General features: G+C 39.7%; 3 protein-coding genes across 7 annotated transcripts in view; 1 reads left to right on the top strand and 2 right to left on the bottom strand.

The window, feature by feature from the left end:
• LOC121718874 (gastrula zinc finger protein XlCGF57.1-like) overlaps positions 1–11,409 on the bottom strand; it is a 404,172-nt gene extending 392,763 nt beyond the window's left edge. The window contains exons 1-3 of one of the 2 annotated variants that reach the window (XM_042104250.1): positions 11,275–11,409; positions 7,214–7,607; positions 1,021–2,855 (exon numbers count right to left, since the gene is read on the bottom strand). In XM_042104250.1, coding sequence (XP_041960184.1) covers positions 1,471–2,855; positions 7,214–7,571 — 1,743 coding nt within the window. In that variant the 5' untranslated portion in view covers positions 7,572–7,607; positions 11,275–11,409 and the 3' untranslated portion in view covers positions 1,021–1,470. Of the gene's footprint in view, positions 1–1,020; positions 2,856–7,213; positions 7,608–11,274 lie in introns of those variants that run through there. The other variant, XM_042104248.1, reaches the window with a different exon arrangement.
• The window catches only part of LOC121718789 (zinc finger protein 708-like), a 712,111-nt gene that overhangs the window by 310,125 nt on the left and 387,634 nt on the right, over positions 1–14,352 (top strand). The gene's annotated exons all lie outside the window — the stretch shown is intronic.
• Positions 12,374–14,352, bottom strand: part of LOC121718798 (gastrula zinc finger protein XlCGF57.1-like) — a 102,084-nt gene continuing 100,105 nt past the window's right edge. Inside the window, exon 12 of the mRNA XM_042104009.1 lies at positions 12,374–14,288. Within this exon, the coding sequence (XP_041959943.1) occupies positions 13,384–14,288 (905 nt within the window). The 3' untranslated portion in view covers positions 12,374–13,383. The remainder of the gene's footprint in view (positions 14,289–14,352) is intronic.

Below are 14,352 nucleotides of genomic sequence, written 5' to 3'. Positions count from 1 at the left end.
AGTGAACATGTATAATAAGAATGGGATATCATTCTTTTTACAAATAAAGATTGATCAGGAGCGATCAGAATAAAGTTTTCCCACATGTCTCTCTTCCTTTGCTGGCTGTGGTTTCTTTGTTTTTGCCATGTTTCCCATACAGGTGAGATTGAAGGCAAGTCTCCCGATGCACAGGCGATAAATGAAGCTTTGTTTTAGGCGTTAAATTCTGGCGTTAAATGAAGCTTTGTTTTGGGCGTTAAATTCTGTCTCTCTTCCTATGCTTCCCTAGTAATAAAATAACAAACAAACTTGCTTGTCACAGTAGAGGCTACTACAACCCAAACGCAATGTTGTGCATTAGCCTAAAGTGTTTATGCTTTGAGCGCGCTACCATTCAGACTAGAAACGAGGCCGTGCCAGTTGCAGTGGCAGCACGATCGGTTCACAAGGCGGTGGCGCTGCGAACCACTCAGGTGATTCATTCAGAGAATGAAACAGTTTCTGCTTCGGCCGTCATACGTCACGTGATTTTTCCGTACCAAAGCAACCTTCGGAGCAGTGGTTCAAATGGAAATTGTAGTTAATGGTTGGAAACATCAATGCTTCAGTGTCAGACTGCCATCACTTCTTTGAACCCCATAACAGACTCTCAAAAAATGTGGTGATCTTTGACCTGATTTTTTTTAAGAGATCTGGAACTCATTTCTAACTTTTCTAAATTCAACCAAAACATCTCTATATAATATATAATATATATATATATATAAATACCTTCCTTCTCCCCTTCTCTGTCTTTCCAGTCCTGTTATAATGACGGTCTTTTCTTTTGTCTGTCTTTCACAAGGCGAATTGAAACTGCACAGGAAGTACCCAGGAAGACTAGACCCGGAACTACCCAGGAAGACTAGACTGGAGTATGGGCTACTCATCAACATTGAAATTGAGCCAATTAAACCAAGTTAAAGCAGAAGCTGACAATGATTATTAGTAACAGACTCTTAGGATCATATTTGGACAGAAAGCACAAGTAACACAGACTATCAGTTAAATGCAATAGGGTTTACACAATAGTCATAATCATTACACATACAATCACATACAAATAATGTAGTTAAGTCATAGCTTCCACAACTGGTACATGGAACTAAGTCACAAAATACACACGTTGTTGTGGTGCTCCAGGAGAGGGTTGCACCAACAGGACTTAGGACCAGTCTTAAGTAATTAAAGAATTGAAAGAAGTTATAGTTTCATCAAAACATTAGTCTATAACTGAATATACATACATACATACATACATTACACATGCATCTACATTGTACAGATGCATCTTCAATGACAGACCCCAACTTGGCCTATAATAACCTGATTTACATTTACATCATACTAATTATTCGTGCCATGTGTTTGCCAGGAGATGAATAGTGGAATGACCATATTTGGCGCTGAAGGAGGCGGAGCCGTACTCTGGCAGGGTGTGTTGTCGACCTAAGTGGGCAGAGCAGCACAATTTAACCTCTGAGTGTGCGTCGTTATATGAAAACTAAGATCTGATATTTTTGAGAAGGCTTCGCCACACTCGATACATTTATAAGGCTTCTCATCAGTGTGTTGTTTTCGCATATGTAATTTAAGAGCAGACAAATGTGCAAAAGCTCTTTCGCAATCGACACATTTATGAGGTTTCTCTCCCGTGTGAGTTAAAAAATGGCTTTTAAGATGTGAAAGTAATGAAAAAGCTCTTCCACACTGGTCACAAGTGTGAGGCTTCTCTCCAGTGTGTGTTGCCATATGGGATTTAAGATTTGAATGTAATGAAAAAGCTCTTCCACACTGGACACAAGTGTGCGGCTTCTCTCCCGTGTGTGTCAACATATGGGATTTAAGACTTGACATTGTTGAGAAGGCTTTTCCACACTGGGAACATATATGAGGCTTCTCTCCAGTGTGTATTTTCATATGGGTTTTAAGATGTGAACTTCGTGAAAAAGCTTTTCCGCACTGGGTACATGTATGAGGCTTCTCTCCGGTGTGTATTGTCATATGGGTTTTAAGATGTGAACTTAGTAGAAAAGCTTTTCCACACTGGACACATTTATGAGGCCTGTCTCCAGTATGAGTCAAAATATGGTATTTAAGAGATATTCGGTATGGAAAAGCTTTTCCGCAGTGAACACATGTGTGAGGCTTCTCTCCATTGTGTATTACCATATGGGATTTAAGATCTGACCTTTGTGAAAAAGCTTTTCCACACTGGGTACATGTATGAGGCTTCTCTCCAGTGTGTATTGTCATATGGGTTTTAAGATGTGAACTTTGTGAAAAAGCTTTTCTGCACTGGGTACATGTATGAGGCTTCTCTCTAGTGTGTACTCTCATATGGGATTTAAGATGTGAACTTAGTGAAAAAGCTTTTCCACACTGGACACATTTATGAGGCCTGTCTCCAGTATGAGTCGAAATATGGTATTTAAGAGATGCAACATGTAAGAAATCTTTTCCACAGTGAACACATTTATGAGGCTTCTCTCCAGTGTGTATTACCATATGGGATTTAAGATGTGAATTTTGTGAAAAAGCTTTTCCACAGTGGGTACATTCATGAGGCTTCTCTCCAGTGTGTATCAGCATATGGGATTTAAGATGTGAACTTGATGAAAAAGCTTTTCCACAATGGACGCATTTATGACGCCTTTTCCCAGTGCTCTGGCTTAAATCAACACCAAGAGTGTGTGTTTGCTGGTGTTTCTTGAGTTCAGTAAGGGCCGTGAAACTCTTCCTGCAGACAGTGCAGTTGTGCAGTCTTCCTTTGAGCTGCAGGTTGAGTTCATCATTCTGCTCATGGATCTTCTGTTGTGTTACTGGTGGGTGATCTGGAACACATGGAAGAGTTACCATAGAGACTTAGAATGTTACTGGTGGGTGTTCTGCTACACCTGGAAGAATTACAAGATGGATTTAGAATGGCAGGTGTTCTACATTCAGCAATTTGATTATCTGATAAAGACGTATGCTATACAGGCCCCAGCTGTGGCGCAACTGGCTGGGACACCTGCACCGTACGCCAGCGACCCGGGTTCGATTCCCGCCCCGTGGTCCTTTCCGGATCCCACCCTGACTCTCTCTCCCACTCACTTCCTGTCACTCTACACTGTCCTGTCGCATTAAATGCATAAAAGCCCCAAAAAATATATACTTTCAAAAGACATATGCTATACAAACAGAGAAAGTCATTTTTTTCAAGATGACATAGAACCGATTAAGGTGAGACACGGCAGGTGAAAACATTGGTTTTTCATGCACTGGCCAATTTTGAGCTAGTTTGCTACCTTAGCATGTATTCAACAAACAACAAAGTCCGATATTCACATTCAGTTGTTTATTTCATTACATTTTGTCTACTCGCGCCTGTATATTTCTCCTAAATTCACCAAAAGTTAGCTTTCTATAGTTTCATTCACTACCGCGACCGTGATATGAAACATATCACGTGTAGTACTGTTGGAAAGCTCTGTTTTTCCTGCATGACGTTGACAAAGGACACTTCCGCAACCAATCGTGAAAGTTCAAAGGAGAGTCTAGGCTGAGAACGGAATCTCATGGGCTGTGTCTCAAGGCCGTTTTCTCAAAATTACTTTTTTGTCATTTTCCAGTATAAACATCTCAGCCTATGTAGCGCCAGGGCTTAAAATTCATTTTTCAAAATAGGGGGGAATTCCCCCCTTAGGTTATTCACATTCACGTAGGGGGGATTTACACAATTTGGGGGGGTTTCGATATGCGATTTCGATACTTCTTCTATACTTTTTTTAAAAAAGTGTTTCATTTTGGTGCCCCCACCACCCTGACGTCATCAGTAATATATACTGTAGTGGGATCATTCACAACAGTGGACATCGTAGATTCTGCTTGACTCTCTCCACACACACACAAACACACACTGAAAATGATGGCTTATGTGATATGTTTCTATTTCATATATTTTTAAATTCATTTAGAGTGTATTTAGTTAATAATGTATTTTTTAATGTATAGCATAGAGTAGGTGTAATTGAGTGACTGTCACTTTAAGAAAATATGTGAGGGTAATTAGCCTCCCTTCAGCCTGACGGTTTTAGGCTAGTCGCTAGTGAATAAAAGTTGTGCATAGTGCATAAGGATATTTGGATGCAAATCATTATGTTTTCCATGTCATTAGATACAATAAATGTTCAAAAAACCAAGTCGAAGACAATCTTTCTGGGATCAAGTGTTGACGTGACCTGAGCTAGCAGGATAGTTACCAAGGAGCTCTTTCTAGATGTAAAAGTTTGCCATGGCTGCGCAGCCTATTTGCGTAAGCGCAAAGTGGTTCTCTCTCTCTCTCCGTGTGTGTGTGTGTGTCTGCGTCTGCATGAGGCTATGTTCAATTCAACTCAGTAGTTGATCCGTCCAGTCAATAGCACCGCATTCACGCCACTTCATGATTATATTAACGTCATCAGACAGGCTGTAAAAGTGTATGCGGGAATTTCTCGCATTATGATGGCTAGAGTTGCGGGACTTGAACAAATTATGTGCAATACCCGCAATCCCGCAGTGAAATTTAAGCCCTGAGCACCTATGTACACCAAACATTCCAGTTATACACTTAGCAGTATTCTGAAGATATTTACAGAGGGATTTGTTAATGAATAATTCCTGGCCTGATTTATGTGACATTTTAATAAAAAAATATGGCAATATTTTTAAGGCTATGGACAGTAGGTAATGAAAGCAGAGATCCTGAAATCCCTCTGTAATTTTATTTTCATCTTATGTGTAAACAAATTTGAATTTCAAAATCATGCAGAATTTTGCACCTGGCTTTATGATATGTTCAGATCTATCTGAAAATATATGCAAAATCTCGCATATTTAATGAGATAATTCCTAATTTGCATAATTAAACATACATTTAAAAAACTTGTAATACCTTTGTTTCATACTTGTGTAAGTAATCAACTGAGGAAGTTTCATGGTGATTTTATTATTTAAATTTTTTACCCTATTCACCTGTAGTGCCTTGCCTTAACAGACATTTTCTCCTTGTTCTATGACGTAGCATAGAAGGCATGCAATTCTGGTCTAGGGCAACACATTGACATAAACTGCAGAAACTGCTTGTCTTGTTATTAACCCTATGAAACCTAGACTAATTTTAAGGGCATTCTCAGCACCTTTAGTTAGAAGCATCCTGGTCTTTGTAAGTGCCATTCATACATGCTATATATATATATATATATATATATTCAAGGCTACCCAGATCTCACAATTACATGTATTAATACTTGCATTGATTTGATTTTGTAAAATAATAAAAATATAAAAGGCATATTATAAAAGTTCTTTAAAAATCTAACCACCGCAAGCTGACCAATATGGGATTTTGAAGGCAGATACCAATATCAATATTTGAAAGTTTCAATAAGCTGATATAGTACAGTGTCTTGTGTAATCCCGCTGGATTTTCTAGTGGAAATCAAATCGATCGATTTTTTTTTGCATATTTTGCTAGTATAGAGTCTAAGGAACAAGATTTTTTTGTCTTCAAATTTTCACGATCCATTTTCACACTTAGATGATATCATCATTTATATAATGCATAATTAAGACTGGGACTACTTAGCCTAGAAATCTAGATGCACCCTAGCGGCAGGGCACTCACCGTTCGCAGTGCTCAGTCCGAGGGGCGGGATAATCGGTTGTCTTTCAAATTCCCTCTGCACGCAATAGGACAGCGGCAGCGTTATGAGTCCCATGCGTTTTCCCACCAGCGGAGCTAGTTGGCTAGTTCAAACTTTTGCCAACTTAAAACAAGCTTAACTCTTGTCACACTGCTGGCCAACAGCAACATCCATCTTTTTTGTTTTCAAGTAGCAGGGAATTCAAGCCAAACCGTTGCAACTCTGCCATCATTATGTTAAGCCTGCCTAACGACTCTACACACTTTTTGATTGGCTTGATAGAAGTTTAATTTTTCGAGCTCACAAGCCAACGGAGAGTTGCTAGACTAGCCCTGCTAGGGTGCGTCTAGATTTCTAGGCTATGATTATTTATGTTCAGACAATATTTTAATATAAGTTTTCTGAAAATATATGGATGTAATTTAACAATCTCATTAATGATGCACTAATTTGCATACATTTAAATTAGACATCTGAATATTGCACAGTTAACATTGAATGTAGTCAGGTTCAGGTTTGCCTTCAGAACTTTTCTGGATTCAGAGCCTTAAAAGAACAGCTTGTTCAAGTGCCAGTCCTCGGTTATGCCGATTTCAGTCATCCCTTTATCTTAGAGACGGATGCAAGCCATGCAGGATTCGGGGCAGTTCTGTCACAGGAGAAGGATCGGTTACGGCGACCGATAGCCTTTGCTAGCCGGGGCTTGCGACCAAGTGAGAGGAACATGTCAAATTATAGGGCCATGAAACTCGAACTCCTTGCAGTCAAGTGGGCAATCACAGAAAAAATTGCAAGTATCTCCTGGGTTCACCGTGTACACCGACAACAATCGGACAGCTAATTGCAATGCTGATGCCCTTTCTAGGCTTCCCACAAGCCCCACTAACACTTTACGATCTGTGTCACACAGCCTGGACGTCCCCCTGCCGATTGCCATAGCCAACATGCAAGCCTCTAGTGCATCTATCCAAGACTCTTGGGTGACAGAATCTTGTATGGTGGACACCATTCCTGGTCAAACCACTAGAGACCTGAAAGTCCTGCAAGGGACTGATCCTTGTATTTCCAGATTTCTGTGGTTTTGGCGACAAGGACGTCCACCTACCCATTACAATAGAGTGAACCAAGGGAAGTCCAGCAGCTGATAAAGCAGTGGTCACAGATACACAGAAAGCAGTGGACACAGTTGCTCCCTCAGCTCCTGTTCACCTATAATACCACGGTGTACCAGTCCACACAGCACTCCCCAAACGAGCTGATGTTCGCTAGTAATAAATAATGAGCTGTAAAGCCTAACTCTTGCTGTAAAGTGACTAACTTCTTTTAAATTATCGTTATCGTCAAAAGCACAACAAATATTGAGATATTACTTTTATTATCCATACCGCCCACCCCTAACAGACACACATTATAAATATGCAATGTGTGTGTACATCATTGTATTATTAATTTCTACATATTTGCAAACTGACAACATTTTAATGAATGAACTCTTTGTGTATCAGTGTGTAGTTCCTTAGTCCTACCTCCCTGAGGAGAATCATCGTCTTGGTATTCTTCATCCTCATCGTCGTGGTCTTCTTCTTCATCATCATCCTCTAATTTCACTTCAACCTCTGCTGTTGTCTGTGATGCTTCATTAGAGCCAAAAGACTCAGTTTTACAGAGCAGCTCTGTGAGCGGCTTGTCCTCGTCGTCTTGACATGTGACCATATGATCATATTGCTCTTCTTTAATGTCCTCTTCTTTAATGTCCTCTACTTTAATGTCCTCTACTTTAAAGTCCTCTTCTTTAATGTCCTCTACTTTAATGTCCTGTTCTTTTGGTGTTGGCAGCTGGAATGCTTCATTACCGTCAGAGTTTACCGACAACCCAAGATCCATAGCAACGGCCCAAGAATCCTGTCCGGAGATTCCTCTCTGTATTCAAAGAGGAATGGAAAACACATGGGGAAATAGGATAGCGTTAGGTTAACGTCTTTCAACTTCATGTTACCTCCTCGGTCTGAAAAACAGAGCATAAACATTGCAAGAAGCGGGCACGATATATCATCTGTTAAACATCAACTAGGGTTGGGCCGATGAGCGATGTCACCATCCATTGTGATGGTGGGAAGCAATACCATACCTAGAGATTGGCATGGTGTTTTTTTTTTTTTGGTTAAGTCTATTAGCTGGTTTGATGTTCATTGAGTTCAATGCAAATCGAACCAGCTAATAGGCTAACTGAAAAATACACCATGCAAATCTCTAGGTATACAATGGAGCAATGCCAGACTAAACTTCCCGACCTCAAATTCAGTGGAAATGCATGGATTCCAGTTGCTGCTACTGTAAGAAACTGGAATCCATGCATTTCCACTTAATTATTTTTGGAATCTGATCCCTTATCATACCTGTTCATTCTTACTCGTTGCTCGACTTATCGTGACTAAATTCAAGATGGCTGCAAACGCTAAACTTCATGAAGATACTGTCTGTATAAATCGTCTTGTAAGTAAACTACCAGTGCTTTTTCAAAGTTCTCAATGTCTCGTTTTAAATGTCAGGGCCCTCGGAAGTCTACCAATGAAGTGTGGAGATACATTGAGCCTCGTAAATGGGTGTAAAACAGTGATTTATTTGCATGGCTAGCCCGATGCCGAAGCACCACTATTGAAAAAGCTGTTGGTAGCATCGGCTAACTAGCGCCAGATTTTGGAGTGCAGGGGACAAGCCGAGATGGGCTATGAGACATACGTTCACACTCGGTATCATGTTTCAATACACTTTAGGTCAATATCACACCGGAATTCTCCTTTAAGATAGCCTATTTAATGTCAAAAGCACAATTAAATAATTCACTGGACATCACGTATTGTATTGACTGCTTTCAATGATGCTTTCTTAAACGAGCCTACCTTGTCACAGATTGAGTGGGCCATAGCATTCTTTTAGAATCCCAAATGCAATTTTCTATTTTAACACGGGTTCTGCAGCTGTGGGCCAAGTTAAACTTTTGCGCTCCATCATTGGAAGGGTGAATGTCGGAAGGCATGGGTAGCCTATTGGACACATTTCGGTGCACATTTGGAAAATTGAATAAGTGATGCTGACCTGCCAGTTGGTGAAACTACACTTTAATGATCATCGTGGGTTTGTGTCCAGGAAAACGAATGAAGTTGCGCAGGAACTGCTTTAGCGCAAGGCAAACTTTACGCACCAACCGACAGCTTGCCGATATGCTCTGCGTCTCCAACACTACAAAAACTCCCAGTCGGAGAGCGTGTGTAGCCTATTAAAAAAATATTTGATCCCAAATGCCATCAGCATTCTTAACCAAACTTAGTGACAACATGCATACCCGGCTGAGCTGTACAGCTATTTAAACTTATTTATTAATTTTCTATAGGCTATGTTTCCCCTTTTTTGTACTGTACTTGTTTTAATTATATCTTCAATGTGTCTGAGATGTTGTTTGTCCATCTGTCTGGTGAGCCAAACACAAATGTCCACTATGGTGTAGCCTAGGCTAGCTAGCCTACATTAAAGATTTATTTTATTCTATTCTAATCCACCATGCGTAATGTAGGTATGGAGAATGCTTTTCAAGTAGGATATATTTAGGATTCAGCTGAAAAACTCGTTTGGAAAAGAATGGATAGGCTAGTCCTATCATGTGATGTAATGGTCTTATCGCCCTCTCACGGTGAATTGCACGGATGAATATTACGTGATTTTGTGCTTCTTCGTCAATCGGACCTTCGTCAAAATGAAACGCCATTGTGTGACAAGTGTAAAAATAGCGGCCTGATTGAACATGCACTGAAATAACCGAACATAATTGAACATAACCTGAATAAAACCTACCCCCTACCAGGTTGAGTTCAGAGCCTATGTTACCATAGCTACTTACATAGCCTGATCATTTTTGAGCTTTCTGGAACTGAAATTCCAGGTTTACCGTTTACTCTGGGTTCACATACCCAGTTAAGTTCAGAGCCTATGTTACCATAGTTACTTACATAGCCTGATCATTTTTGAGCTTTCTGGAACTGAAATCCCAGGTTTACCGCTAACTCTGGGTTAACATACCCAGTTAAGCCAGTAAACCTGCTTTCTAGAATACCCCCCTGTTCTACAGCTTGTTGCTTGTGGATGCAAGGCAGTGCCAGCATGCTCCAGGGCCTCTTACTGCTGTCAGTCAGATGGACTACCATGCACCACCTACTGCCATGGCAAAGGTGGTGAACAGTGTGCAAATAAAAATTCAAAGATGGCTACACTTTCAGTGGAGGATACTGATGACAGCGAGGGAGAAATGTCTGATTTTTGAATGTTTTTTGGAAGAGACATTTGATGTTGGTGATGTGTACAAGGCCAGCCTGGCAACATGTTCTGTAGTTGCTTTCAGAATCTGTGAGAAAGTTCTACTTTGTTCCTTATAACTTTGTCTATTTGACTAATTGTTGAGGGTTGATACAATTTGTTGCTCAGCCTACCATTTCAGCGGTGTGACCTTACCAGGCTTTACAGTTATTGTGTTCTCTGGAGGGACTTGAAATCATTTTTAGCATGTTTTTATTGACATAATTGATTTCTGTTTGAGAAGAGCTTTCATTTGATACCATACATGATGGGTTTATACAGTAATGTGCATCTAGTTATTTTTTTTAATGGTCAAAAAAAGGGGGCGTGGCAAATTATGTCATTAAAAAAATGCTTAAGGGTCAGATTCTGAGTCTACACCCCCTAAACTATCAATTTATGCAAAAAATGCATTAGTACCTTATGTCACACCTATCCTGGGGTTCTACCTGACTAAACGAGAGGACGCGCAGAACAAGTGTAGAATAGGGGGCTATGGAGCTGCACCCCTATAAACCCCTATTAATTAAATGCTAAATTCCTTTAGATATTTCTTAGAATTGCATTAATGCATGCGGTGCAGGAGAAATTGACTATGAAATCAGTGGACAAATACTTTTTTTTTTTAGGAATTATTGTTTATCTTTAAAAATAAAATCCCTTCCAAAGTTTGTGTCACGTGACAAAGAGCAAACCACTTTACCGCAGTCGGCGCGAGTATCGTCACTTTTGTACATTACATGCGTGTTATTTCGTCAAACTATGGATTATACGCAACGCTCTTCAAAGAAACGCTGTAGAACTATCCTAGCCACAGAGAAATTATTTGGTTGTTACAACCACCTCTGTTCCCGTTTAGCTTAACATACGATGCGAGGGTGCAGCATTCGTGTGGGTTATCACGCCAAGCTAAGCTTGAGAGTCTCCTGTTTCCAAAGAGTTAGATGTTGAGCATTCACCTAGCAAAATATTACCAGAGCCCGTCTTCTCTGATATTACACTTGATCCCAACTTTCTCAACACCCGGAACACTCCGGAAGTGAACATATGTCTGTAGTATTAACTAAGAATATGTGCTGTGCATAACATGACCTAATGCTGGCAAGAATGTAAACTGACTAGATTACTCTAACTCTAGCATACTTTGTGTAAAGTTAGCAGTCTGTCTTCTCAATAAGTGCTGCTGTTGTAAGATAAATGAGTAATACTAAAATGTTAAATTATTAAAAGCAAAGCATACCTCAAACCAATTCAATAACTCTATTCCTCCATTCAGGTAAATCGCAAAAATCGCAATAGACGTTTACACTCAACGACAAAGAAAGCTTCGTTTATGTTGTGGAATTGGCCTACTGAAGGAAGAATTTTCAGATCTTCTTCGCTGCCAGTTAATGGTGGTTGGTAAACCAAGATTAAGTTGTAGGCTACTACTCCCACCACCTGGACTGTAGTGGGACTACATGAGCCTTGAATTTGGTTTTAGACTGTAAAAAAATGTGGATAGATTGTGTCTATTAAAGACTGTCTCAATTAGTATACTTCCCAGGAGTGTGTCTAGTTCAAAATGAAATAGTGAACTTACTATGTATTTAGCTGGAAATTACGCAGTTCATAAACAATATAAACTTAGGCTATGCATTTCAAAATGTATGAAAAACAAACATATGATATGAAACCACGTTTTTACTGGGTGTGTTTGGGGTGTAATGTCTATGATCTCCACTGGTGCGGTGGGGGTGCTCCCAAATCAAATCAAGAAAGTATGAACATTCATGACTTATTATCGATATCAAAACAATTGTGACTAAATTGTTATCGTCTATTTTCCTGACTGATGCATGAGATAGAGATAGATAGCCTACAGAACATCGATGACTCTGTAAATAACTATTAGGCCTATTGTATTGGATTTGAGTTGTATTGGTCTACATATGATTTTATATTCCTCTTTTTAGTCAACTTTAGCAGAGGTTCCAATAATTCTAGAGGGTACTGTACTCCTATATTACAAAACCAAAACCAAAATCATGTTGGCCTAAGTAAAGACAATGTTAAGTGTGGTTCCCTCATTGACATTGACGCCCCCCCACAACTGTATTAATTCGCCCTATGTAAAACACTGAGGGGGGAATTCCCCTCATTGTGAAAAAATATAATTTTAAACCCTGCATGCACATGTTTTTATATAGTTGTGCCAGAGAGTTGTAGTTGTAAACAGAAAGTGGTCGCAATGTTGAGAATTCATAAATAAATTTGTAATATCATAAGCCAACTGTAACAAACATTTTTATACTTAATCTTATACGACATTTTTATGATAACATAACAAATCAGGGAGACACAAATGCTTTACTAAATGGTATTTAATAAACAATTAAACAGCTAATGTACATTATGTTATGGCTTGCATTTACTGTTAATGGGCACATTCATTTTGAAAATTTGAACTCGGAGTGTCTGGATAGAATTTCGGATGATGTTGCAAGTTCCTGTTGAAAACAGTAACCAACTCAGGCAGACAAATGGAATGCAGTATTAGCCTATGGGGTTTGACCAGAGCCATGGAATGCAGCATTAGTCTACGGGGTTTGACCAGAGCCAAGGAATGCAGCATTAGTCTATGGGGTTTGACCAGAGCCATGGAATGCAGCATTAGTCTATGGGGTTTGACCAGAGCCATGGAATGCAGCATTAGTCTATGGGGTTTGACCAGAGCCATAAAGAGGAAGTTGTGACACACTTTTGATGTTGCTGCCACACAATCTAAGCTCCAAAAATCCTGTGCTGGATGGCTGTATCGCAGGAGGAGGGATCCTCTAGCAGCCGGAAATACATCCCAAGTGATATTTCCGGATGGTGGAGGATATATGGGCGTAACTCACTGACTGCTGACCAAGTGATTGGCTGTTTTCATTTCCGAAACTCCAATAAAATGGCATGGAAAAGCGCTGCATCTTCCACCGTCTCTTAATGGGAGTGTCACCACCTGTTTTCTCTAACACACCAGTTTTAAATCGTAACTCTCACCAAATTGCAATCTAGGGTCTTTTTGTCGATGTAGCCGAATCAAACTTCGTTTAAAAACATAATTACGTTGGAATAGTCACTTTTAAGCTTGTCCGTATTGTTGTTTTCAGGTCAAATGGCCTTTTGAATGGGAGTCGTCAGGGCACTGCTATTTTGATACATGATTGCGTCAAAATGTATCTCAATATGTATCTCCAATTCTAGGGACTCTGTTTTCTCTCTTTTAACATAAAATTACATAATTACGCCACAACTCTGTTTTCTCTAGCGCTCCGGTTTTAACATAAAAAGCTTTTCCACACTGGATACACATGTGCGGCTTCTATCCAGTGTGCGTATGAATTTGAAAACGAAGATTTGAGATTTTTGAAAAAGCCTTGCCACTCTCGATACATTTATAAGGCTTCTCTTCAGTGTGTTTTAGCATATGGGTTTTAAGATTACCAACCCGTGTAAAAGCTTTCCCACACTGGTCACACTTGTGGGGTTTCTCTCCCGTGTGAGTTAAATAATGGGTTTTAAGATGTGAAACTACTGAAAAAGCTCTTCCACACCGGTCACATTTGTGAGGTTTCTCTCTAGTGTGTATTACCATATGAGTTTTAAGACTTGACATTCTTGTGAAGGCTTTTCCACACTGGATACATTTATGAGGCTTCTCTCCAGTGTGTATTAGCATATGGGTTTTAAGAGATGATATTTGTGAAAAAGTATTTCCACACTGAATACATTTATGAGGCTTCTCTCCAGTGTGTGTTAACATATGGGTTTTAAGATGTGAAATTTGTAAAAAAGTTTTTCCACACTGGACACATTTATGATGCTTCTCTCCAGTGTGTATTAGCATATGGGTTTTAAGAGATGATATTTGTGAAAAAGTTTTTCCACACTGAATACATTTATGAGGCTTTTCTCCAGTGTGTATTCGCATATGGGGTTTAAGATGAGAAACCTGTGAAAATGCTTTTCCACACTGGATACATTTATGAGGCTTCTTTCCAGTGTGAATTAGCATATGGGTTTTAAGACTTGACATTCTTGTGAAGGCTTTTCCACACTGGATACATTCATGAGAGTGTGTTTTCTGGTGTTTCTTGAGTTTTCTCAGGGTCGTGAAACTCTTCCTGCAGACAGTGCAGTGGTGCAGCCTTCCTTTGAGTTGCAGGTTGAGTTCATCATTCTGTCCATGGATCTTCTGTTGCGTTACAGGTGGTTGTTCCGATACACCTGGAATTACAAGATGGATTTAGAATGGCAAGTGTTTTACATTCAGCAATTTGATTATCTGATA

Source organism: Alosa sapidissima, chromosome 9 (genome assembly GCF_018492685.1).
Source record: "Alosa sapidissima isolate fAloSap1 chromosome 9, fAloSap1.pri, whole genome shotgun sequence".
Taxonomy (NCBI): domain Eukaryota; kingdom Metazoa; phylum Chordata; class Actinopteri; order Clupeiformes; family Clupeidae; genus Alosa; species Alosa sapidissima.
The sequence above is the reverse complement of the archived record's forward strand: the minus strand, read 5'-3'. Positions and strand labels throughout refer to the sequence as shown.